The sequence below is a fragment of the Aulonocara stuartgranti genome, assembly GCF_965226115.1.
Source record: "Aulonocara stuartgranti genome assembly, chromosome: 11".
NCBI lineage: Eukaryota > Metazoa > Chordata > Actinopteri > Cichliformes > Cichlidae > Aulonocara > Aulonocara stuartgranti.
Window position 1 is genome coordinate 5,996,831 of NC_138947.1, and position 24,830 is coordinate 6,021,660.

The window sequence follows — 24,830 nt, forward strand, 5'->3', positions numbered from 1 at the left end:
TCATTTGCCAAATATCTTTAAGCATAAAAGGAATTTGACCTGAGTCAAGTCACATAAGCAAGCTCTCAAGTCACTTATGCACAGTATCATTAACAGAGACAAGGAAAGTAGGTGAAACAAGGTCAAGGCCGCTCAGAGTTGATTCGTATAAATATATATGTTTTTTAAAATCAAATATAGATATAAACTTTCCAGTCCTCTGCAAAAGGGAAACCGCTTGATAAATGAGATTAACAGTTATGGTGCTGCAGTGTTTAGCACTGTTTCCTCAAAGCAAGGTGGTTCTGGATTAGTGGGCGGTGCACTAAATGAGGCTAAGATAAACTGGTTGGGTGTGACAAACTAAATGATGTGAAGTAGCTCAATAAAGCAATACAATGTAACAAAATGTATCGAAATATCTTCTCATATTGCCAGTTAAATAGAAAGTAGAACAAAAAAAAATCTAGATTGCAAAACAATCTAAATACAATAAAATAAGGAGCTAAGTGAGTCATATAGGGACAACAGCTAATAAATATAGACTTTGAGGTGGTCCAAATTTCCTGTGGAGCTGAAATTGATGACTAAGTTTACACTGCCTGTAAAGAGGTGCAGAGGGTGCCTGCAGGAAAAGCCATTCACCTCAGTGTGAAATTACATCTGAAGCTGACAAAATAATGAATAATGTCATGAAGTCATTTTACAAGTTTTTATTAGTTCAAAGTTTTAATATTTATTTTGGAGCTATATGCTCTTTATGTAATTAAAATAATAATAATAATAATGTACCGATAAAATATTTACAGATATAATTGGCTGAGAATATAGTCAATACATAAATTTGGACCAATCAGCGCCGTTACTGTACACCCCCAGTGTCCAATCATACGCTCGGAATTGAGCGTTGTGTTCCGCCCACAGGCAGCAGCCAGTAGTCTGGTAGAAAGAACTGTCATTTAGAGTGAGTGGACAGGATGGGGAAGACGCAGAGAGAGCTGGAAAACACGAATTAAACGTAATGAGAAGTATTACAAAACAACTTTTAAAGTTGCCCATGTTGTGTTTGCAGCTTACGACGGCATTTGTTAGTATCTAACAGGTAAGTTTATCCCGTAATAATACGTCTTTGACCTACTTTTTTCTTCGAACGAATGAGCTGATTTTTTTTAAAGGAAGCTAACGTTTTTGTTTTTTTGTTTTGTTTTTTGCTAACAAGCTAATGTTTCTCTTACCGCCCCCATCCCATTCTCCCCACCACCATCTCCTTCTGCAGAAAAACAGCAACTTTGGCAGTACGTGTTTTTTTTTCCCCACTGCGATAAGAATTACAGTCACTTTGAGGATGTCAGCCCCCAGCAACTCGCTTCAGCAGCCGAGGGTCAGACGCAGCAATGCGGGCTCCCCCGGCTCCTTCAACAACAACAGCTGCCGTTTGCACCCCATCCGTGCCACTGTGCCCTACCAGCTCCTTCGTGCGGGTCAGAGCAGTCCCACGCGGCCACAGACCCTGTGCGGAGGAGCCACGAGCCACAGCCGGGGCTCCAGCCCCCCCTCCAGTCCGACACTCAGTTCAGGAAGTGCAAATGCTAAGCAAAGACTGTCCCCCGAAAATAAGGAGTCGTCTTGCCCCCCAGACTCTCCAGTTTCCAGAGGTAAAAACAAGATTTTCAGCAACTTTGTCTGTGCTGGGTCAACAAATGCTCACCACGTGCGTTTGATTCAGGATGACTTGTCTTGATAGCCTAACTTATGTTGTCACTGTGTGGTGTATAGTCATGCCATTAAATGTGCTAAAATGTGATCGCATATTATTTTTTTGGGGTGGGTAACAAGTAAGTCTGGAGTCAGGCTGGCACTTGCTTTGAAGGAGGTTTTATGCATTAAGCCTATCTTTAAGTGCAGTTATGCAGTCATAAAGAGGGTCGAGTGAAATACTGGCTCCTTTACTTTATTTGCTCTTTTGAAAGGAGAGAATTGGCAGAAAGACCTGATTTTAGTTATAACAGCGGCCACGTCACTCCCAGGAGAAGCCACGCGAGAGAAATGGTCAGGTGTTGCTTAGACTGACTCTCACTCCATACATAGATGCATGTACACTGAACATATGCTAAACCTCACCATGCTGCCTTGCACATGGATAGCAGAGCCTGGCCTTATGTTGTTTCATGTCATGCCCAGTTGATCTTTGGAAGAGATATGGAGATGCAGTGAAGGAGCATATGAGAGTTTAGGCAGCACCCAGTGCTTCACTGACTAAACCTTATTTAACTGGCTGCTTCTCCTGCCAAATATTGACCCTGTGGCCGGTTTTCTGTAGCAGTATGCTTTCACAGGCCAGCAGTGCACTTTTTCTTTTTTGCTGAAAGAATACTACTTTTTCTGTAGCCCCTGTGTTTTTGTAGAAAAAACACTCCTAACCACGCTCTGTCAAGCTAGTGTTTGAAACACTCTGTGATAAGAAAGGCCTGCTTTTCCTGTATATTGAGGCAAAACAGGCTCATTCTGCTTTGGTTAACCTAAGTGACTACTCCTGCCTCAGCAGCTGGGGCAGTGTTCCTTCCATTTGTCAAATTCTAATAGATTTTCCCTCTTACCTTTAACTAAATGGGTGCCCTCTTTTCTCAATGCAGCACGATAGTTATTATGGAGTAGTGTGTGGAATTTAATGTTTGTGACGTGTTTCACATTCCTCAGTTCTTTGAATGAGATGACCTCCAGCCTTGACTAGTGTAGCATGCAAGGCAGGAAACTAAGTCTCTTCAATAACAACTGAGTGGGCAGCTTTACCAAGCATGGTGAATTTCACCTGAGCTGGTGTTGATCCCCTGCTCTGTTGGCATGCCATGCATACCTCGGTCCTCTGAGAGAGTCAACCTCTAACCTAGACTAGTGTCCCATGTCAGTGGTGATGATGATAGAGGCTTGACCCTCGTTCACGGATGTGACCCCACAGTACAAACACGCCTGTGAGGCGTCAGATGACAAGTACTATGGGCCACATCAGCAAGTGGTCTCATGGTTCCCGGAAGTGAAAAATGTGGCATATAGATCAATTTAAAGGTGGAAAAACAACTGAAACAAATAACCGATAAGATTGCCAGAATAAGTTATTGATCATTAAAATAAAGATATGACACAAAGATGCCTGTCACTTTTATTTCACTTACAAAAGTAAGTAAAACACAGACATTTATGATTGTAAACTGTCAAGCAGACAGATTGAAATGAATGAAGTTAATCAGCCCATTATTCATAAGTCAAATCATTTTTTGTGTCAGGCAAAGTTTCTTCCGGGCATTGGCTGATTGTCAGGTACCATATGCAGCTTTTTTGCTTTTTACCCCAATTACTGGTGTACTTATTTTTTTTAAAAAAATGTGTAAAACAAATTTTGGCTCTGATATAGCCGCCTCTCTGTAGTCTAATGTTCTGCCTAGAGAATGATCTGATGAGTTACACTTGAAGAGTAAAAAGGGCTATGAGCTCTGAGCACAGTAGCACATTCCTTGTGAAGTAGCTCTGGTGAGCTAGCAGAGTTGTGCATTAATGTTGAAGTTGTGTGACCTACCTCATTAGTGACAAGTATGCAGAATTTCCCTGTTACGTTAGAAATGCTTCACCAATGCAGTATTTTACACTGACCATAGATATATCTGCATTCTTTTAACGACCTCCAGGGGGCAATAACTGTGGTTCCAAATAGACTTGCGCTTCTATAAATGTCTATGGAAAAACCTCTCTCCTTCCTGACCCCAGTAAATACTTTCCTGATGAGTTTATGGGCTCAGCCACCTGTTTCAGATCACAATGAATCAAGCATTAAGGTGTTGTTTTTTTTTTTTTTTTTTTTTTTAAGCAAATTTTGTTTAAGTGTCAGAGGATTATCCAGGATGTCCTCACTGGATAGTAACTTGTGTTGACGAGGCTTTGTGCGAGTAGTGTCACAGTCATATGCACCCCCTGACTATTTTCACCAGGATAACGAAGGTGAAAACACTCAACACTAGAGAACTAGAGAAATTCACGGATTAATGGGTCATGTCACAGTTAACATCTAGCTGAACTTTCCCACATAAGCACTAAGAAGTTCAGCTTCATGATAAAATCCATTTGGACAAATTACAATTTTTGGTGACACAAATTGTATGGACGTCATGCAAAACAACTGTCAGTCTTGAGTACTCTTGTCTTTGTCCTACCTGGTTCACTGTAATTGTGGGTGGGTGGGGCAACCTAAACCTCACCTCCAGGGCAAGTCTGGCACAGAGGCAGCATGACCAGAAATGATGCAAAATTAGTCTTGTTGCTGTTGTTTCTTCAGCGTCCATCCGTGTTCACGGATCCCCAAAGCAACAACAGACTCCCTCCCAGCAGATTGTTAGCTAGCATTACCCGGCATCCTGGTCAGTGGTGTAATTTAATTTGAAAAATACAGTTATTAGTGTTGTCCATGAAAAGTATGGGCCAAGGGTTAATAATTGTTGTTCGCATTATTGAGATCCCCCCCCCATTTAAAACAGCAAGATTGTATACAATATTTACATGTAGTCTGCAGTGATCCCGAAAGTCTAGATTTTGTTCCCTGACTGCTCGCTTATACAAGGCAGGGTCGGTGTGTTGAAGCTTTGGCAGTTTATAGTCGGATTTCTTTTTCACAGCTCACGTCTTCTAGAGCTGCACTTTATGTCCTTGACCTTAAGCCAGTTCTTAGCCCTGTTACATAAAATATCAATAGAAATTGATCTACAGTGTAAAAACATGGTGTCGGGCATGCAGCCTAGGCCAGACCTTGTCCACCAGTGAGTCCAGTTTGCCCTCTGAATGGGTTTGAACTCCAGTTTTTTGTTTTTGTTTGTTTTTATGAAATAAAGTGCATCATTATTATTTTTGTGGTAATGCCAGCCTTACTATATAAAATGTATAGAAAGTGTTTCCTAGAGATGATTTTTTTTTCTTGAAAAAAAAAAAGTGTAAAATAGTGTCCATGTGAAGGTGATATTTATTTCCACTGATCAGCAAATTCTAATCACAGTAAACTCAATAAGACAGCCCAGTCATCTGTTTTTGAAAATGGAACTTTAATTAAAAAAGAAATATTTTAAGAGATTGGGTTAAGTTTGTCTTTCACTTTTGCTTATAGTTTCACATTTCAGAAAGTAATTCTTTAAAGACACCTGAAAACATGTTTGCAGGTATTTTCCAGTACAGTGCATTTATTGGTCAGGAATACTTGGGGTAAATGTGGATGCCATGTGGCACTAAATTGAGTTTTGTTAATATATCAAAATTTTTGCATGTATACAAAATCTTAACATGCTTTTTGGTAGTTTACTCAAACCTAAAATACGTTTTTTGTTTATCCAATGTCCAAGTGCAAAATGCATAGACTTCTGCTACGTTAAGTAACAGACTTTTTGCTTTGCAGACCAGTCAGGCGTTCACGTACAGTCATCCCCATGCAAAGGCCCCTTTTAAGCCAGGAAAAGCCCTCAATATGAGCAAAAATTGTTCACTTTATCTTTCGTTGCTGCAGCTCAGTGTGATTTGACTACAGCAATAGTCTGTGCAGTGTATAATTTCTCATACACTGTAGTACTTTGAACCCACTCATAGACATAATGCTTGCCATTTGGTGGAAAACTCCGTCCAAAGTGGCTTACAGTGCCACGGGTGTGGTGATGGACTTTGGTTCACATGATTTTTAGATCTTAGCCTGATGATGGTGGACAGAGTTAAGAGTATTATATTTCACCTTATGACCTTTTAGGTTCACCAACATGACATCATCTTTTACCACACTGTCCCCACAATGAAAGTCAAAGTGCCAGCTGTGCTGAAATGGCCCTGCTTCATTGTCAGCTATTCAAACTGCAGAGTAGGACCAAATGTGAAAATGAATGTGGTCTGAATCGGTGGACTGTAGCACAACTGCACTGTTTCCTGTACTTTCATCTCTATGCATGTGACATTTTGAAGCACCTGGAAGTTTACCCTCAACTTTGATCTAAAGGTTGCTCATTCTTAAGTCCACACACATAAATGGGGGATTTGTTAGCACATATGTTCCTCATTCACTGAGATGCATTCAAACCTGTTCATACTAGCTTGTTGTGAAATATACCCACTGGACTCAGATGTGAATAATGTTTATATTATATTAATGTATCTGAATTTATTTTACTGTTTTTTGTGCTAACAAGCAATTTCTCAGCCTGCAAAGACACACACAGTTACAAACTCTGATGTCAATCACACTTAATTTTATCATCTATTCATTTACATTGTGTGAAATGGCAGTGCATGCTCAAATGCTAAATTTCAAAATTGTCAGACCCGCCCCCTTTTTAAGGTAAGATATAGATATCGATACCTTGGCTTTTGTAATGATCAGATACTGGTGTTAAATTAATAACCTCTGGTTCCCCTCTCTTCCTCACAGTGAGAAACATTCTTTTATGTAGGATAACATAAGGTTCATCTAAAATATTGTGTTAAATATTTTCTAGCTTTGTAAAGTACAATGTGATGCATATATTTAACAATATAAATTTACGTTATTTAGTAAAACTGAAAAAATCTGTATTTGCAGAAGTTTCATTTAAATAAGCATCTACTGCATACTGCTGTCATATATAGTCATGCTAATTTCTTCTTTTTGTGCATAACTTCACACATAAGTACCAGATATGGACCAGACAGCAACACGTTCTGTTATCATAAATGTAACTAGGCTTCTCCAAAAATAATACACTGGGCCAATTCCCTTTTAGCCAAACTGCTGCCACTTTGCTTTTAATGTCCTCCATTATATATTAGTTTCCCTGCTAGCTGGACTGAAACGTTGTCACCTGATCCAGCGGGTTGTTTTTTTTGTTTGTTTTTTTTTTGTTTTTATTATTCAGGATTGCACCGCCATCTGATCAATGTCTTAAATGTCACGTCACTTTGAGAATTTCTAGCACACAATTATACAATTTTTGCTTCCACAGTACAATCAGAACATGAAATCATCACAGCCGTGATGTTTTTGGAACAGGACGTTGAATTAGGACTGGGTGATATGGGGGGAAAAAATTTTATCGCAAATTTTTTTCCCCGTCAGTGGATATATAAAGATATAAAATCAAATCACTTTTAAAAAAAATAAATAATACATTTTTTACTCCTAAGGGAAAATGTGTGAAGCTGAACATGATAAATGTACTGTAGATCTCCATGCTGCTGCATTTTAAATACAGTGTATATAATAAACTAAAACCTTAACTCTGCCCATTCAAAACCTTCAAGTGTTAAAGAATACAAACAAATGATATTTACTGTATCTCAAATTTTCACTGAAGAAAAGTTTTTTGTCATAATTATCTTTTCGTTTTATTGCCCACCCCCATGCTGAACTGTACATACAGAAGAGCATTACTTTGTTTACACACAGCAATGGATACATTAGCCCACCATTAGCTTAGTTCTCATTTTTAGTGTTTTAAAGACTTCTTTAATTCCATTTATCCTTTTATAACTGTTTCTACACATGTAGGGTTGTTGGAGATATATATTAGCTTAGGGCTGTGCAGTTAAGTGATTATTTTTATTTGCTTTTTTTCCCCTCTCATTATGGTTGAAACTAAATCTCTGGTATCTTGTGAATATTGACGATGTCGTCTTGCCTTCCAGCACCCTACGCTTTACTTTTTGTTGCACCCTGAAATCTCAGATTTACTCTCCACCAGGGTGCTTTATATTTATTTTTTTGTTTATTTTTAACATAAAGCAGTTTGCTTTAATCAGGCAGGTAAATCAATTCTACTGTGCATTTAAAATAAATCTTCTGTCTGAAAGACATTTGTTAGCTAAATGTGTATTTTTACATAAAGGTGCTGCTATTGCAGCATATAGATACTTTATATTTGCCAAGTATTTGGGATTATTTTTGCCATAATTGAGCAACACTGCATTAACTAATTAACTGGTTGTATCTTATGTCTTAAAAACAAACAAAATAAAAATCCCCCTATGCTTATGTCCTTATGTCCAGTACAAGGTTATCCATTATCCTTGTTATCAACGTGCAAGTTGAGAATAAGATTTTAGCTGGTGCCTCAATGTGATTTAAAAAAGGAAAAATCGGAGCGCATTTTGCTTTTCAAACTCAACTAAATACTTTGAATTAATTGATGTCAGTTTAAAAATTATGGTAAAGTCAGTGCATTTTCACTTTTGATACATGTTGGCACTTTCAGTAGATTTGCCATATTAACTTGGATTAAGCCTAAGTGTCCAATTACAAGGGTTTCTAAACTAGGATTAGGCTTAAACCATGTCTAAGAAACAGTCTCTCTTTTTAAGCCTGGTACCAATAGGAAAACTTAGTGATTTATTCTTAAAATGCACTTGCCTGAGAAGGTCTTGAGTTGTCTTTTGTTTTGTCTAAAACCCAAACGCATTCAATTTGCTATCATATGACCTAGAAAACCTGCCAATTGTCACGCAAAAGGAGTAGAATTGTAGATCACGCTAAATTAACCAAAGTTTCTCTTCAACCAGTCTCGCGCATCCCTGTGCAAACCTGGGGCGAACAGTTCTCCTATACTTTGCAAAAGAGAACTACATGTTTGTTATCACATTTGCCTTACAGCTAATAATTCACCATCCTGGAAATGCAAAGACTTCATCACAGCTTGCTGTCTGAACTGCGAAGGGAAGTTCAACCTGAAAATAATTCTTTAATTTGACATACACTTACTTTACCCATGAAAAAATCAGCAGATAGACTTCTTTGATGTCTTGGCTTCTTTCATACTGTTTCTTTTTTCTCATCGGGAGATTATTCTAGTCTGGCAAGTGGGGAAATGATGGAAAATAACTACAATCCCAGTTTTGAGAGCACTGGCTTGGACTATATAAATATTGATAGAAATTTAGCCTGCTTCCTTTGTCTAGAATGCTTCAGGGAATTTTTACTGTAGCCCAGTAAGCTTACTTAGGCAATACCTTTGGGTGTGTAGGCCTGTGTATTCTGCGAACAAAGAGCAACAATGAATGGCTGTGTAGTTCTAGTAGGAGAGAGGTGCCTCATGGAGATAGTTTAGTCTGTGTGTCTGTTGGAAAGGCCCTTGCCCTAGCCTGCTCAGGCAAGGAATAAAGTAAACAAGCATATTTCCTGCTCATCGTTCTGTTACTTTACCCTGCCTTTGATATGGGAATGAAAGAAAGAATGTACACTTGCTTTTTTTAGAAATTACTACAAGTATAATTGAGGCTAATAAATGTAATGCAGTCTCTAAGCACATTCGAGCTTATACCTTTACATGATTTTTTTTGTTTTTAACTGCGTGGCACTGCAGGAATGCAGAGTGAATGCAGGCAGTATTGATGTGCATTGTGGTTGTTTATGAGTTCTTATGTGGGTGGCGTGTGCTTAACTGCTCCAGCTCATAGCAGGTTATTCTCTTTTTTTTTTTTTTTTTTTTTGGCCTGTCCCGTTTGGCTCTTTTGCCATCAGAATTGTTGTCTAAAGGCAAAGAAAGATGCCCAACGGATTTACTTTACCAAACTGACCATCCCAGCCTTGCCGTAATGGTCCATTTGATTCACCTTTTATTGTTTATTTTATTTTCACTTACTGAATACGGGACAGACTTGACTGGGGGAAAGAAGGGGAGAAAAAAAGAGGGAAAGAGAAACAGCTGAGAAGAGGGATGGGGGAGAAGGGCAAAAGACAAAAACCAACAGAACGGGCAGAGAAAAAAAATGCATATATCAATCACCTGCTGAGAAAGAAAAAAGAAAGCAAGCAGAAGAGAACAAGAGTAATAGAATAAACAACATCACAATGATATATGGGAATATGACAGTAAATACTAAATGTTAAACATTATTGTGCAGCACATAAGATCAACAGAACACAGTGTGCTTTGAGGTAGGAGCCAAAAAGGGTGTAGTTTGTGGGTGTGATCACCCGTGTGTACACCTGTGAGCATGGACGCGCTTGTTTTTTGTTTTTTTAAAAGGTTGTTTATGAGTTCTTATGTGGGTGGCGTGTGCTTAACTGCTCCAGCTCATAGCAGGTTATTCTCATAATATCAGATACTGCTGCTCAGCCATTTACATTTGCCTCAGGTCGCAAGCCTTCTCTTTGCTCTGCTGTAACACATCATACTGTCCATACTTTCAAAACTAGAAGATATTGGTACACAAACTCATTTGGTTAGTTGAAGCCATGTTTTATTACATTTCTTGTTGTTGTTTTTGCTTTTTTTATAATCAAAGCAGTATGTTTTGATTATAACTGACGTCGATTTACATGCTCCTTTATTTCTAGATAAAAATGTAACTACTGGGTTTGGTTTGTCATTCAAAATATGGCTTCATGTTCCTGGTTGCATTTGTGCAGTAAGTGATTTGTTACACTAAAATGTTAGCATTTCAGTTGAAACTTATTAACACACTCAGCAAGGAAGAGTCAAAAGATACCTCAGGGTGTCTGGCAGTATTGCACATCATGACATGCACTGATGCCAGCGTGCATGCGTGTGTGTCTAATTCTGTTTCTTTGTTCTTTCTAACTTTACAGCAGAAAGATCCAAATTACAGGTGAGGAATTCAAGTGCCATTCGACGGGCTTCTTCCTTGGACGCCATCACAGGGCCATACCTCACTGGCCAGTGGCCTCGGGACTCCCATGGACCCTACCCTTCTTGTATGAAAGACAAAGCCACACAGGTACACGGTGTTCAGAAAATCCTACCTTGGCTGTAGGCCTGCGGGGGTTGACTCAACCTAACTCTTTTCAACAGTAATCTTTAACCTTTACGCAATGCTGGCGTGCATTTAATCAACCTTTAAGCCTAGTGATTGGAGATTTTCTGCCAAAATTAACTCTGGGTGTTGTAATTGATGTCTCTCTGGACATTTTTCTTTTAAAAATGTATTACACGGTTTTCTCTGGAAACAAGGAGGTGCCCAAAGTAACTCCCTGAACTTTAGAAATCAATTCTGCAATAAATCATTATTTGATTTAGGAAATATTTGCATCATTTTCTAATGTTCTGTTGTATATGCTGTTACAGTTAACTATTCAAATGAAACATGGGCAACTTTTCAAAAGATTTTGACATATGTACAAGTTACTCTTGTGAGTTTGAAGCTCAGGCTTTAGCTCTTTTTCTGTTGTTGGATGTCAAAGACAGCTTTGTATGTGGTCACTGCATTTGTTGTAACAACTGTGATTACGTCACAATCCCATTTACACTGGAATTTTGGACTCTTTGTAGTCATCTTCTAAGCCATAGGGGATACAATGGAGGAAAAAAATCACTACAGGCAGAGAAGTCAGCATAAGAAGGAAATTAGTAGCTGACGTTTTTTAACTGATGCATCATAACTCAGTATTAAGCCTCTGCAGTGTTACATTTTGCTTGCACGTGCAATATTAGGTGGTGAAAGAGTCTTTAATGTTTGGAAAAGTTGAGTCAAAATACTGCATTTAAGTGGAGATGCACAATTACTTGCCCCAATAATATCTGTCTAAATGAGTGTGGTTTATGGCCCTTTTAAAGTTATTTTTACAGTTGACTGGAAAATAAAGACATAAAATATTATAATCTTATTTTAAGGCCACTTTGTCAACCATGAGGCCAGGAGGACTTTTCAAATTAATGATTTTTCCCAGCAAATAATTGCAGGCATGAGTACCAAAACTATTTTTTGGTTTCTTTCATAGTTTCTGTCATAGTGCTTGGTGCTGGCGAAAGACTTTTGTTATATTAATCTGGTAGTTGAAGTCTGGAGTCGGCTGCCAGTGTAGGCCTAACAGAGTTGTCTGAATAGTCTGAAATTCCCAGAAAGCACAACATTTTAATGCATTATAACACTTCATAAGGCATATGCATGGATTCCACATTGAATCTGACCACAGTATTCCTGGATAACTGCCCACACATAATCAGCTACTAATCTTGCCATGTGACTCAGTGTTAAATGTAGTTTCACTCAAAGAGCCTTTTTTTGTAGGGGGAGGGTTTCTGTTATGAAAGAATATTGAATATGTATGATCATGACAAGGGCTGCTCTCCTCTGTGCTAACAGAAGCCTTTCATGTGTCTGAATGAAGACCGCCGAGGCTCATTTACATGGGCTTCATCCCTTTAACCCCTCATTCTCCTTGCATTTCTTTGTGTGTAGGCTGAGGAAGTGGTGAGTGGGTCCTACGAAGTTTCTTGAGCTGGCTATGTGCAAAGTAAACATCTCTAATTACAGGGTTCCTGTGCATTCTGGACAGACTGGGCAAGAATGGAAAGTTGATTTGATAGTGATTGGATCTTGACTAATGTTAATAAATGGACCCATCTTTTAGACTTAGTGGGGGGTTTTAAGCACTCTGTGATGTTTGCCTTGGTCTTAACCATATTTACCTGTAAAAATCTGATTGAAGCAGGCTAAAATAAAAATCCAATTTAAGATTTATGTCTTTAGAAGCTGTGGAAAAAATGAAAAACATTTTGGATGTTTTCAAATTCTTAAATGCACAACCATCCCTGAAGGATAGTCATAGACCACTTCCTGTTAACAAGTTGTGCCTGGCCCCAGCTCTTTTTATGAGACAACAACAGAAGCAAGCAGCACACAAAGGATCCACAGACTCTTTTGTTGTGCATTGCACAAGTTCAAGTCAGCCTCTCCTTTGAGCTGTAATTCAGCCCTGCATGGAGGTGAAGTTGTTTGCACCTGTCCCCCAGGCTATGACTGAAGCGAGGAGAAATCCCACTGCTTACCACCTGGCCCTCGTGGCTACACGGCCCGCCTGCCTTTTGTGTGGGAGTTTAGGAGCAGAGGGCCCATACATATGCTAATCACTGTTCCGGGACAGGGCTGCGTGCTCTAGGCCCTGTGGTTACAGAACACAGAGAATGTCTGTATGAAGATTAGGATCCTGACACACCAAGTCAACCTCAATGAACTAGCATAAAGACAAAACTGATCAGTTTGTGTTGCCTCATGTCTTCTATTAAAAGTTGCACTTTGCACACAGTGCAGGAGCTGATGACCAGCTGACCGCTGATATGTGTGCACATTCTGGGCCTACGTGACAGGAAAAGACTCATTAGCATTATGTGTAATTGAAAATGTACAACACAAGCTGTTGTGTTATTTTCATATCTTGAACAGCTTCATATGAATTTTAGCTTCTTTCTTTGACTGAGACTTCACATGTACATGGTAGACATGGACGTAGCCATTGTGATATCACCCGCTGGCGTTTTGCAGCTGCCATTTTGTTTTTTGATGTAACCATATTTGGGTGGAGTGTAGATGCTAAGTTATAAACTAAGGCTAACAAACTTTGTTAGCAATCAGCATCCATAAAGTGTGAAGGTGCAACACACACACATACATCTTCTAATTAGTGATAAGCAACAGACTAATAAAACTACAATTTAATTAATCAAAACTGAAAAACATACCAACACAATAAATACGGGAGGAAGCATCCTGAAGTTATGAAAGACAAAACTATCCAGGCTATAATACGCTGCTACCACCCGATGCGCTCTCTGCCAGAGCGAGTGTCGATGAATTTACTTTTTGTGACTGGTTGTCGTTTTGTTAAACCTTAGTCGCACAGTTTCTACTCTGTAATTAGAAAATGACCAAAGCCAAATACAAAAGCTGTTGAAGCTCTCTGTAGAAGAAAACAAGTTCTACCACAGACTCCACCAGTTAAAGCTAGCATTGAATTACAGTTCTGTAGAAACTGGTGAAAATTAAATGGTATTTTTGCTTGAAATTTCACTCCCTAATGGGATTGGCTCACTTTGGGAGCAAGCCTCAAAGGGCCGTTAAAAGAAATGCTGTTTCTCGTGCTTTGAGGTGGCTTAATGTTAACATGCATCCAACTTCTGCCTTGGTGTACAAAGGCTTTTCGACAGAAACATGTGTTAGAGTGCTTTATTGGATGTTATCTCATGCCACGTTTTAATCAGTAACTTTTTTCCATGTTTGCCTCCTAGACGCTTAATGTAAACTGATGTCTCTTGTAGTGATTTTGATTTACTGACTCATAAAGTCAACTCGCCCAGTCAGAGAACATGGTCTCTGCATCTCTAAAATGCACCAAATTATAGCAGCGGCACTTTGCTCGCATGTCTCGGCATGTAATCTAAACAAAACAGCACAAATTCCACTGTGATTCTATTGAAGCCCAGTCATTATTTCCTGCTTTGGAACAGAGCTGGATTCTTGAGGATGTTGCCTGCATGTAACCCTTTGGGTGTGATTCACAATAGGAAGCGAGCTACAGGCTGCAGTAACAGTTGGGTTTTATCTGTAGAGCATTACATTATCAGGCACCACACCTGGCACACTGCTCAGGCTTGGAAGTCGGAGCTGAAACGATAAAAGGCCCTCTGAGGTAAATAAAGGTGGGTATTCTTGTTAACACATTGTTTGAGAGGAACAGAGTCAATAAAGAGAGGCAGCCTGTGGTTTTTGTAACTGCCATATCTTATGATTTCCCTGGGGAAGTTAAATTGCAAATTAAGATATCAAACAATGATGATATTGTGACCTCACTGTGTCATCTTTTAGCCCACTGACTGGTAATAAGCTTTCTTTATCATTAACAAAAAAATAATAATCATAATCACTTGGAAGACCTCTTATGTTGAAAACAGTGTTGAACCTGTGAACTCGCTTACATTTGTTTGTTAGCCAACATTTAAACATTTGCTCAACAGTGAGGGCTCTAGCTTCAGGCCAACTTCGCACCTCAGTGTCATGATTTTTACTGCAAGCTGTTTTTCCTGTACTGAAGGTTGCTGTGGTCGCAGCACTTTGTTGCCACCCCTGAACAACACAAATCAGAATGAAGGTGATTTAAGCCTCAAGAAGATTAAGGAACATGAAATATCTTCCTGTCCTGACAAGGGCATTCAGTTTTTCAGCCTGCCACCACGTTTCCCTTTGATACTGTTTAAATGACCATAACTGAAGTAATACAAATTAACACCAAACTGTGCATTATAACTAATGAATAAGTATAACTAATGAAAAATGCAAACTAATTATCATTCCCATGAGACTATACCTTGAAGTGCCAATAAAAGCATTGCAGATTTCATAAGCTACAGGTCCTCCTTGACGTCACATAACATCTGTGAGAACTTAGTTTTTCCTCGAGTCCAAAGCTCCACACAGTCTCTGTGCCCTTTCTAACCAATCTGCATTTTGCATGAACAGATTACGCTGCAGCATCAAGTCCCTCAGTGTTTGGCAGAGGCATCAAACGGCACAAGCGATTCCATAGCCCATGCACAAAATGTTAATGCTAAAGGCTAGCTATACATCTGCCAAGCACAGTGGTCCCTTTTATGAGAGCACAAGTGCTCATTTAATCCGCTGTCCTTTTCTCAGGCAACCGGCACCAGCGAGCCAGCGCAAACGACTTCACGGGTGTTCCTCATTATTCACAGTGTGATATTCCATATCATAGGGCAAGGCTTGTGCGTTAGTTGGAAAAGCCATAGAGGGTTTTCTGTTTATGTGGGGTCAGACATAAGGCAGTGTGAAGACACTGGCATTTAAGTTGCTTCATACTACTGTGCTGTCGATAAAACATCAGCTGTTTGAGAACCAGAGGCTGTGTTGATATGCATAATCAGGGGGAAGTATGTGGTTTCAAACAGCCATATAAAACATCCTCAGTCTGTTTCTGTTTTTGCATTAATTTGCATAACTTAACTGTTTTCTTGTTTCCGCTAAACATATCTGAAAGACTTGTGCAGTGACACAGAAATGCTTGTGTGCTCTCCTGTAGGGAATGTTTTGTATAAGTTTACGAAAAAAAAAGTTTACTGATGATACAAAACTTCTCTGTAGACTCATTGATCTGGTATAGGCTGGGCATTGTAGAGCACAGCTGTAGCAAATCTGTATTTTACATGAGCCAAGAAACTTTTTCACGACTAAATGTGCGGACGTGGAAACCGTGAAAATGCTTTTGTTGCTGACAACGTTTTCTTTGGTAGGTTTCTGGTTTTTGGACTAGAATTAAGCATCTTGTATTCTGTGTTCCTGTAGTCTGCAAGTAATAAAGTGAATTTTGTCCCCTGCCACTGGTTTAGAGTATTTACCTTAAGTCGGCGTAGTAATGGAAGCAGTCAAACATGCAATGGCTTTAGTTTTGCCTTTTGAATGTAACAGTTTCCTCAGGGATGATATCTCATGACTGTTTTGCTGACTTTCATTGATTCCAGATTTTCAACTTTAATTTTAAACACACGGCAATCATTACTGCTTTTAGCAAGCATCTTTCTCAACTGCTTATCTAAACATTTGACTTTTTAAAAGTTAGTTATTTATTTTGTTGTTGCGAATATCCTGACTGACTTCACAATGAGGGGATTTATTACCTAATCATTGTGTTTGGTGAGGTTTTAAGAGAGCTCTTCGTGTGAGCTTGTATTTCCTTACCTCTCGTGTGTGTGTGTGTGTGTGTGTGTGTGTGTGTGTGTGTGTGTGTGTGTGTGTGTAAGTACAGTTTGGTGAAAGTATTTATTCTGTATATGTGGATGTCTTTGTGCACATATATCATTTGTAGCAGTTTAATGTACATTTAAGTAATATAAATAACAATCTATTGTTTGGTTAATCTCACCATTCAGCTGCATATTTCGCTCACTGACACATAATCAGATGGTCTGCAGGTCGTTATATCAAGAATTTATTTGATGCATACAAATACAACAATATTCAGTACTTAAACAGTTATAGTACATTGTTTGAAACCCTGAAGATGTTAATTTAAGATCAAGGCCTTGCCTTGCTAGCCAGCCCACTCTTTAGCCTCTGCTCAATCCATTTGGCTTTAAACCTGCATCTTCCTATTCTCCTATTCAGGGTCTTGCGAAGTCTGGAGCCTATGCCAGATGTTCCATGACCTGGAATTGGATAAATGGAAAAAAAAAAAAGAATCTTTTTATATATGTTAAGGTCAACAATCTTGTAGTTAAAGCCAGTGCCTGGAAATGCTTACACATCAAACCTGTGTCGAAGGTGTTTCAAATTAGATAATTGAGATTATTGAGAAGAAGCACATTTTTGTCTTAAATAAAACTTTCTCGTATGGATGGATACCCTCTGCACATACCCATGCTCTTTTGCAGTACAGCTGCACACAACATTGGACTTTCCGTGCCTGTGTAATATAAGACATGCTATCAGGAGGTCACGGTACATTTGAAATGCATATCACTAGCAAATGTATTTATGTTTTGGGGAAATGATGAGTTATGTAACGTTTGAGTTTGTGTCAGCATGTATATATCTGTGTTTCAGACTCCGGGTCTCTGGATCGATGATGGAGCAGATCAGGGAAGTCCTCACCAGCGGTCAGCCTCCTGGGGTAGCGCAGACCATCTCAAAGAGGTAGTTTTGCCTGTCGTGTTTTTCTTTCTTACCGTCAGGTTCTCAAGTGTTTGTTATGAGCATCCACTATTTTATCTGTTCAGATCGTTCAGATTGTGTTTGCAAGGGACAACCAATCAGAAGAGTTTTCTTAAAAGGAGGGTGTAGGAAACTTTAAATTGTTTGTTTCGGATAGTGGATCATCCCAGGGGCTGCACCAAGACCTAGTATAAGATAAATGACCAGTAGCTTAAAATGTGAGTCACGCAAAGCTACACTAGAGTCCAAAAATAAGAATATAAAGCTGGAAATGAGCGTAATGGGTCCATTTTAACCTTAATTCATACCACAGAAAATGTCCTATCCACCCAGGCTAGCTGAATACATTAACTCAGCAAGAGGAAAGAATGTTTTTGTCGTTTTTGAGGCTCATATCATTTTCAAGTGTTTTATTTGTCAGGGTCTGTGGTCAGACTAAATATTATCCTCCTTAAGGTTGGTTTCCACTCCTTTCTGTCTGCCAGGCATGGTGGCCAACCAAGCGACCACACGGCATTATAAGGTCTCCAGCTCTTCAGACCACAGTCTAAATTTATCCTCTTTCTCCCCCTGTTCCTCACTCAGCTGTGTCCTTTGCATCTCATTATGGCCTCTTGTTTTTGAGAGATGGTGCAGGAGCTCCTCTCAAGGGTGAAACACCCATATAGTTTCATTTTGGGTATGTACAACTTAAGTCGGGGTAACTGAGGCACTGAACATGTTATATTGAGCAGAACATATTTTCTGTTGAGCATAACAGAAAATATGAGCATAATGGACACTCATAGTTTCTGTTTCCAGTCCAAAAGTAGTTCCAAAATATTAATGGCACACAGATGTGTTGACCGAAGAAGTTGTCCACAGTTTGAAAGGATGAGGTTGGTGTCATTCCAACTTTCATAAAGCTCAGACATGTGTTTTGTAATTCCACACCACACTACTACTGTGCTTCATTGGTCAGTACTGAGATGTCCTATTAAATAACAGGCTTTACTTTTTTCTTCATAGCATGTGATCTAACAAGAACAAGACTGTGGTTTATTTCAGAAGTCTGAATGTTCACACTTCTAATTTGACAGTTATTTACTGTCAACAACTGGTATTCGTGTTGCACTGTTAACAGGTATAAAAGAAAAGGGATAAAGAAACTTTCATAAGTGCCACAAGAGTTTGATAAAAAATCTTTTCTCTGCTATGAGCTTACAGCATTTCTATCTGATGGCAAATTCTGTAATCTGATCCATCTTTGCAGATTTTGTTGTTTCTTCAGAGTGAAGCCAGAGCCACAAGATAAGTTTAGTGCTTGTCTTTTTGCAAACAATCCCTTTGCCTTGGCCTGTACAGTCAATGGGATAGCACAGCCAGGAAAACCCTCTTTCACATCCACTGAGATTACATCAGGATCGTCTGGACTTGTCATTATCATGTGCTACAGTCACTAAGTGAATGTAGTGAACTGCTTTCCAGTGCTCTACCCTCTGCGATTACATATGTGGGAGGACATCTATGAGAAGAGCAAGTTTCTTTGTTGACTGTGTTGCCAGGATGACAAGATCAGCACTGAAGACCACACCTTTGTCTGCATAGCGCAACTGCATCTCACAATGGGTATCCTGTTTTTAGGCTGATGCTGGACCAGATGTAGAAACACCCATTGACTAAATTTGTCTCATTATCAGACTTGCAAGCCTGGTGTTATGCAGTATACTGATCTGCAACCGTACAACTCATGAAGACTGACTTGGCTGGCAGGAATAACGTCAGACTAAATCCACTGAAGTTAGAAAATAGTAAAATTAAGCACGCTTTAATAGACAAGAGTAAACAATGTCTGCAGATATTGTCTGTCTGTTAAAGAGCAGTTTTAAAACCACCGTTCAAATATTTTCTGTATATTGAAGAGACATTTAAACTGTTAATCACATTCTTTGACAACTAAATGGTATTGTTAAAGTGTTGTGGTGTAACGTTGCGCACACACAATGCCAGATCAGTTTGCTGAGTGTGGCTAATGTTAGCAGTGGTAGTATCAGCAGTTCAGGCTGTATAGCATCTGAGTTTTTTGGAGCCCAGCCCAAAAGTTAGGACCATGAATGGTTCCCTTTGGGATTGAAGATCAAGGTGTTTTTTGTTTTTGTTTTTGTTTTTTTTTTTGTTTTTTAAATAGTTTTTGAGATTGTCACAGACAAATCAAAAGTAAGCAAGGTAATCTTCACAAACTGTACCACTTTTATGATCTTGAAGTGTAAACACAATCATGTAAGTGTAAACACCAAAATTAAAACTCTAATATTAGCAAAAAAAGAACTATACCACAGTCCCGTGACTTTAGTGTCTACACCCTTTGTTTTGAATTCGTCTTACTGAGAAATGTATAAAGCCTGTGTTAGAAGAAACCTTTGAGTAGTCACCTAATCACTGATATCTCTACTTGTTATGGCCGTACACTGCACATATTTCAGTGAATATAACTCCTCCCAAACATCTTGAAATCAGTTGGAGTCAAAGATGGTTTTCCTGTATTTTGGCAAAGATTGTGTTCTCACAGTTGTGGAATAACTTAAATTAATCACAGTATTATCTCTCTGCTGACAGTGAAGTACATCAGAGGAAATGTGCTTTTCACCTCCTGACCTCATTCAGTTCACTCATGGGAATGGTTAACTCATATGTTCGCATGCCTTCACGGCTCCCATTGTGAGCCGTCGTTCACTGAAGTGCTTGTGCTTCTTTTTTTTTCTTTTTTTTCCAGCAGATTGCTAAACTGAGGCTACAGCTGCAGCGTGGCAAACAGGTCAACCGGCAGAGCAAAGACAGGGAGCAGAGCTCGCTGCAGCTCCCACAGCAGGCGCAGCATGGCACTGCATGCCAGCCACAGGTGAGCTACGCTTGTCAGTACTCGTGCTTTGACTATGTGGGTTGTTGTTTTCAGGTGAAAACATTAACTAACCCCACACATGTGATGCAGGGTTTTAGGCTGACAGCAGCAATATGATAAGGCAGCTTAGCAGCTGAGGGGAAAAAAAACACAAATAAGGCAGACCAACCTGAATTTCAACTGTCAAAGATAGGAAAAAGAGCAAGGTTGTTTTCTACATTAGTCGGTTAACAGGATTAAATGATTAACTTGGTTGTATGTCAACTTAAAGTAATGTATAAAATGACCATTATGAAGTTACAATTTTGGGTCCAGGCGAGCTGTTTTAGGGAGTAGGTATTGATTAAAATGATTTGAGAAAGATTTAGACTTTGTGAAGGCAATGTTTCATCTTAATGATACCTTTATGATCAATGTTGCTCTGACTCTTACTGAGGAGGCCTAGTTATTAGTGATGTGTTGGTCGTGAACGAAATGGCTCTTAGAGCCAGATCTTTTACGTGAACGATGCGAGCCGGCTCCTTATCGCGAGCTGTGGATTTTTTTTTTTTTTTTTCTTTCTTTCTCACCCTCTCTCTCGCACTTTTTTTTCCACTTGACTCGCACGCGAGCCTTGTGCTTTGTGCTGGGAAGAGGGGGGAGGGGCGGTAGTTGCACCCGCAGTAGCACAGGAACAGAGCAGGAGGGAGAGAAAGAGAGCCAGGGACAACAACATCACATTAGAAAGGTATCGTAATCATCCACAACTATTTTCAGTTGCAGATGATAAAGTATTCAGAAAGTTTATTCATGCAGGCCCATATGACAGAGAATGTGCATGTTCTGTTTGTTTTCATATTTTAATTTATATTTAATTGTGTTGTGGTTTGCAGCGTTTTGTGTTGTTTCATTTTAAATTTGTAAAAGGAAAAAGCTGAAAATTTAAATAGTTAAAAGTTGAACTGTGACTAGTTTGTTTTTGTATTATGATTTATTTATTACATTTTATGTTGAGTGAATAAATAAAAGTATATTTACGGTGGCCCCAAGAGACAAAGCACGTACAAACTCCAAAGCACATACAAAAGACAACAGAAGTGCTCCAGGATGCTAGACGCAGTGTTGAGTTTTTGTTACCTAGTCGGTACACAAGCCAGCAAGTACCAACGACTGGATTTGGTGTGGTAATAACACACACCAAATTAACATAAAAAAATTAACTTTTTTTTAAATTATTTGAATATATATGGGTACTTGTGTATAAATACACAAACAATACGCATATGCTTTCAATTGTGTAATTTAAGTGATCTAGGTAGCTCTGTTTTGGAAGTTCAGTTAATGCTAGAAACGTGTTTTGGAGTTTGTACGTGCTTTGTCTCTAGGAGCCACCGTATATATTTATATATAAACATTTATAAATAAAACCACTTTTTTTTTCTTTTTTTTTCTTTTTACATTAGTAATTCCTTTTGTGCATAATTTTATATTGTTGTTAATAATAAATTAATTAAAGCAACAAAACAACCTGAAGAGCCGAAAGAGCCGGCTCTTTTTAGTGGGCCGAGCCGAAAGAGCCGGTTCTCTAAAAAGAGCCGGAAATCCCATCACTACTAGTTAATGAATCTCCTCTGTGACCAGTTGTATCAAAAGTAAAAGGGAGACAGCAGAGGAGAACTGTGTCTGGGCATGTCCCTTTCTCCACTGGCTGCAGTTCATTCATTAACAGATGCTCAGCACTGCAACTGCTGTAGGAACATTTCCATAAACCATGATATGCTTAAATGTAAACTACAAACTGAATGTCTACACCCACAATTCCAAGACAAATTCAGTTTGATATGTGACAAGTGAAGTGTTTTAGTATACAAAGCTTTTTTTTTTTCTTCTTCTTCTTCTTCTTTTTTTTGACATGTACATAATGTTCATTTTTTCTCCTTTTTTGTCTTTTTTTTTTTTTCTCATTCCAGTATAAGGCAACTTCAACTTCGACCACGATGCCTGTGATAAAATCCCTCATATGCAGAGTGCCGAGCAGTGTGGAGGGCATCAACCATGAGCTAGAAAATGTGTTTATCAGAGAGGACTTGGAGCAGGGGATACAGGTAGGGTGTGTGCCCATACCTGTGATGGGTCAAGCTATGTTTCAACATGATTTGGAGCGCTTGTTGAACTGCATACCTGCAGATGCTGTGAAATCTTATCATTCACCAGCTGGATAAAATGTCAGATTAATGCCATACAGACTTTAAAATGAAGCATTCCAGTGGGCTAAAAAGTGGGCTGGGCTGTTTATAAGGTGCTTCTTTGCACATATTTAAATTGTAAACTTTGTGACTTACAAAGTCTAATCTCCTGCCTTTCCATCATCCCACGCATAGGCTCTAACCTAACCATACTGGAACGCAGCTGCTGACTGTAGTCCTTGTTTTGCTCTACAGCAGTGGTCCCCAACCCCCGGGCCACGGACCAGTACCGGGCTGCAAGAGTTGAGGCTCGGGTGTGAAATTTATGGTTTTCAGGGTTTTTATCGTTAACTTGGTTTCCCTGGGTCTTTTCCTGTGTTGTATTTGTGTCTTATTTTGAAAGAAATATTTACGCGTTACCATAGCGCCCAGAGAGCAATAAGGGGCAGAGAGGAGGATGTTACTCTCGATGTTGTTGGTGCATTTCAGGAGGACGCTGCTAATAAAGTTACACAATTACACTGTGAATTTGTGTTTATTATTATTATTATTATTATTATTAATAATAATAATAATAATAATAATAATAATAATAATAATAATAATAATAATAATAATAATAATAATAATAATAATAATAATATTATTATTATTTACAAAATACCACAGTTTTATTTTGTTGTATTTATCTGCGACACAGCTGGTCTGTGAAAATATTGTCAGACATTAAACTGGTCCGTGGCGCAAAAAAGGTTGGGGACCGCTGCTCTACAGCCTCCAAGTAGTGGCACATGAATTAGCCAAAGAGCAGAACAAGGAGCTGCAGAACAGGAAGGTAAAGCTGGAGTCCATCCAACCTTTCTAGAAAGTCAGTTTATTGATATTGATAGTCATCATATCACAGCAGCCTGGTCTACCTGCCGATGGGGAGACACAAGACAGGAAGGGTTGGGTCCAGTGGTTCAATTGCAAATGAACTTTCAAAATGATGGCATTGTTTACCAGTGAGACGATTGCACTCGTGTACTGCGGTGGCCTTTATTATATCTAAAGCGAAGTCTATGTGGGTAACCCTGGAAATACACTTGGTGTGGCTGCTTTGGGTTCCAGCTCTGATGTGGGTGCTGGCACTTATTGCACCCTCACAGGACAATGCTTGCAGTTTCATCAGACGCACCATAGTATTTTAGAAATGTCCCAGAAGTGTTCCTTTGCTCCACAGAGATAATATAGCGCTAGATTTAGTTTTTATGGAAGCTGCATCAAGCTACACACAGACGATTTCGAGGGGACAGGAATCTAGTTAATTTTCACAATAAAAGGCCCCATGCCAACTACTCGCTCTGCTTCTGATACACATTCGGTGAGATTTGTAGTCGTGTAAAGAAGTCAGCTAAACTGTATTAGAGATTTGATATCAGCTGTCACCTCGAAGTTTACTTCTGTGGCGTCATTTTACATGAAAATAATAAAAAGCACAGCATAGTTTTTATTAAAACAGCTCAATTATTAAAAAATTAAATTCAGATTCCATAACTCAATCTGACAGCAGGTGTGTATGTTGTCTAGTGCCCTATATTTCAGAGACATTAAGGATACAAAAGTGATTAACAGATTCACATGACTCTTAATACACATGCAATATTTTTATGTACAGCATTTAATTGAGCTCATTTTTATCTGTTTTAGAGAGTTCTCAGATTGTTTGGGGGTTGTCTCTCTGTCTCCAGTTTAAGACTCAAGTAAATTAATCACCATGAACATGCCAAGTAAATACTGTTGTGGTATGAAGAACTTATCTTTATCATCACAGAAACGGCTTACAACTGAAACCTGTTTGTTTGTCCTACAGTAATGAAGATGTCTTTTAATCAGTGAGTGCAGGTGACTTTACCAGCATGTACAGTAATTGTGAGATGTTGATCATGAGATGTTTTAACAGCTCATGATCAAACATAAGCTGTGCTGAGACTCTACGTCAACTGCAACTCCTACACACTTGCATCACACTTTTACAAGGGTCATTGTGAGTCAGTGTTGTTCATGTAGTTTATATTCAGTGTTACTGTTTAACATAAAATAACCTTTGTGTTTACATTATAATGAATTAATTTGCATAGAGTACATTTTTTTATGCATCATGCAAACCCTGCTCGATTACATATAACAAGCAGTCACTGTGTAAACGCAATATTTAGATACGATTTTAACATGTTTTAAAAGTCATAATTGCAAAGATGAGCTCTAGAATTTAATCTTAAACCAGATAAATAAACGTTGACCATGTAAGGAATGCACCAAATGCAAAGGCAGACTTCATGTATGCACAACTATTGTATACCTGTGATTTAAACAACTTTTAGGCT

At 38.9% G+C, this 24,830-nt stretch overlaps 1 protein-coding gene across 2 annotated transcripts in view; it reads left to right on the forward strand.

Annotated features, from left to right (window-relative positions):
• Positions 1-922: 922 nt before the first annotated feature.
• The window catches only part of glcci1b (glucocorticoid induced 1b), a 29,161-nt gene continuing 5,253 nt past the window's right edge, over positions 923-24,830 (forward strand). Inside the window, exons 1-6 of one of the 2 annotated variants that reach the window (XM_082550306.1) lie at positions 923-1,081; positions 1,256-1,634; positions 10,553-10,701; positions 17,314-17,403; positions 20,174-20,299; positions 22,249-22,383. In XM_082550306.1, coding sequence (XP_082406432.1) covers positions 1,325-1,634; positions 10,553-10,701; positions 17,314-17,403; positions 20,174-20,299; positions 22,249-22,383 — 810 coding nt within the window. In that variant the 5' untranslated portion in view covers positions 923-1,081; positions 1,256-1,324. The remainder of the gene's footprint in view (positions 1,082-1,255; positions 1,635-10,552; positions 10,702-17,313; positions 17,404-20,173; positions 20,300-22,248; positions 22,384-24,830) is intronic. The other variant, XM_082550307.1, reaches the window with a different exon arrangement.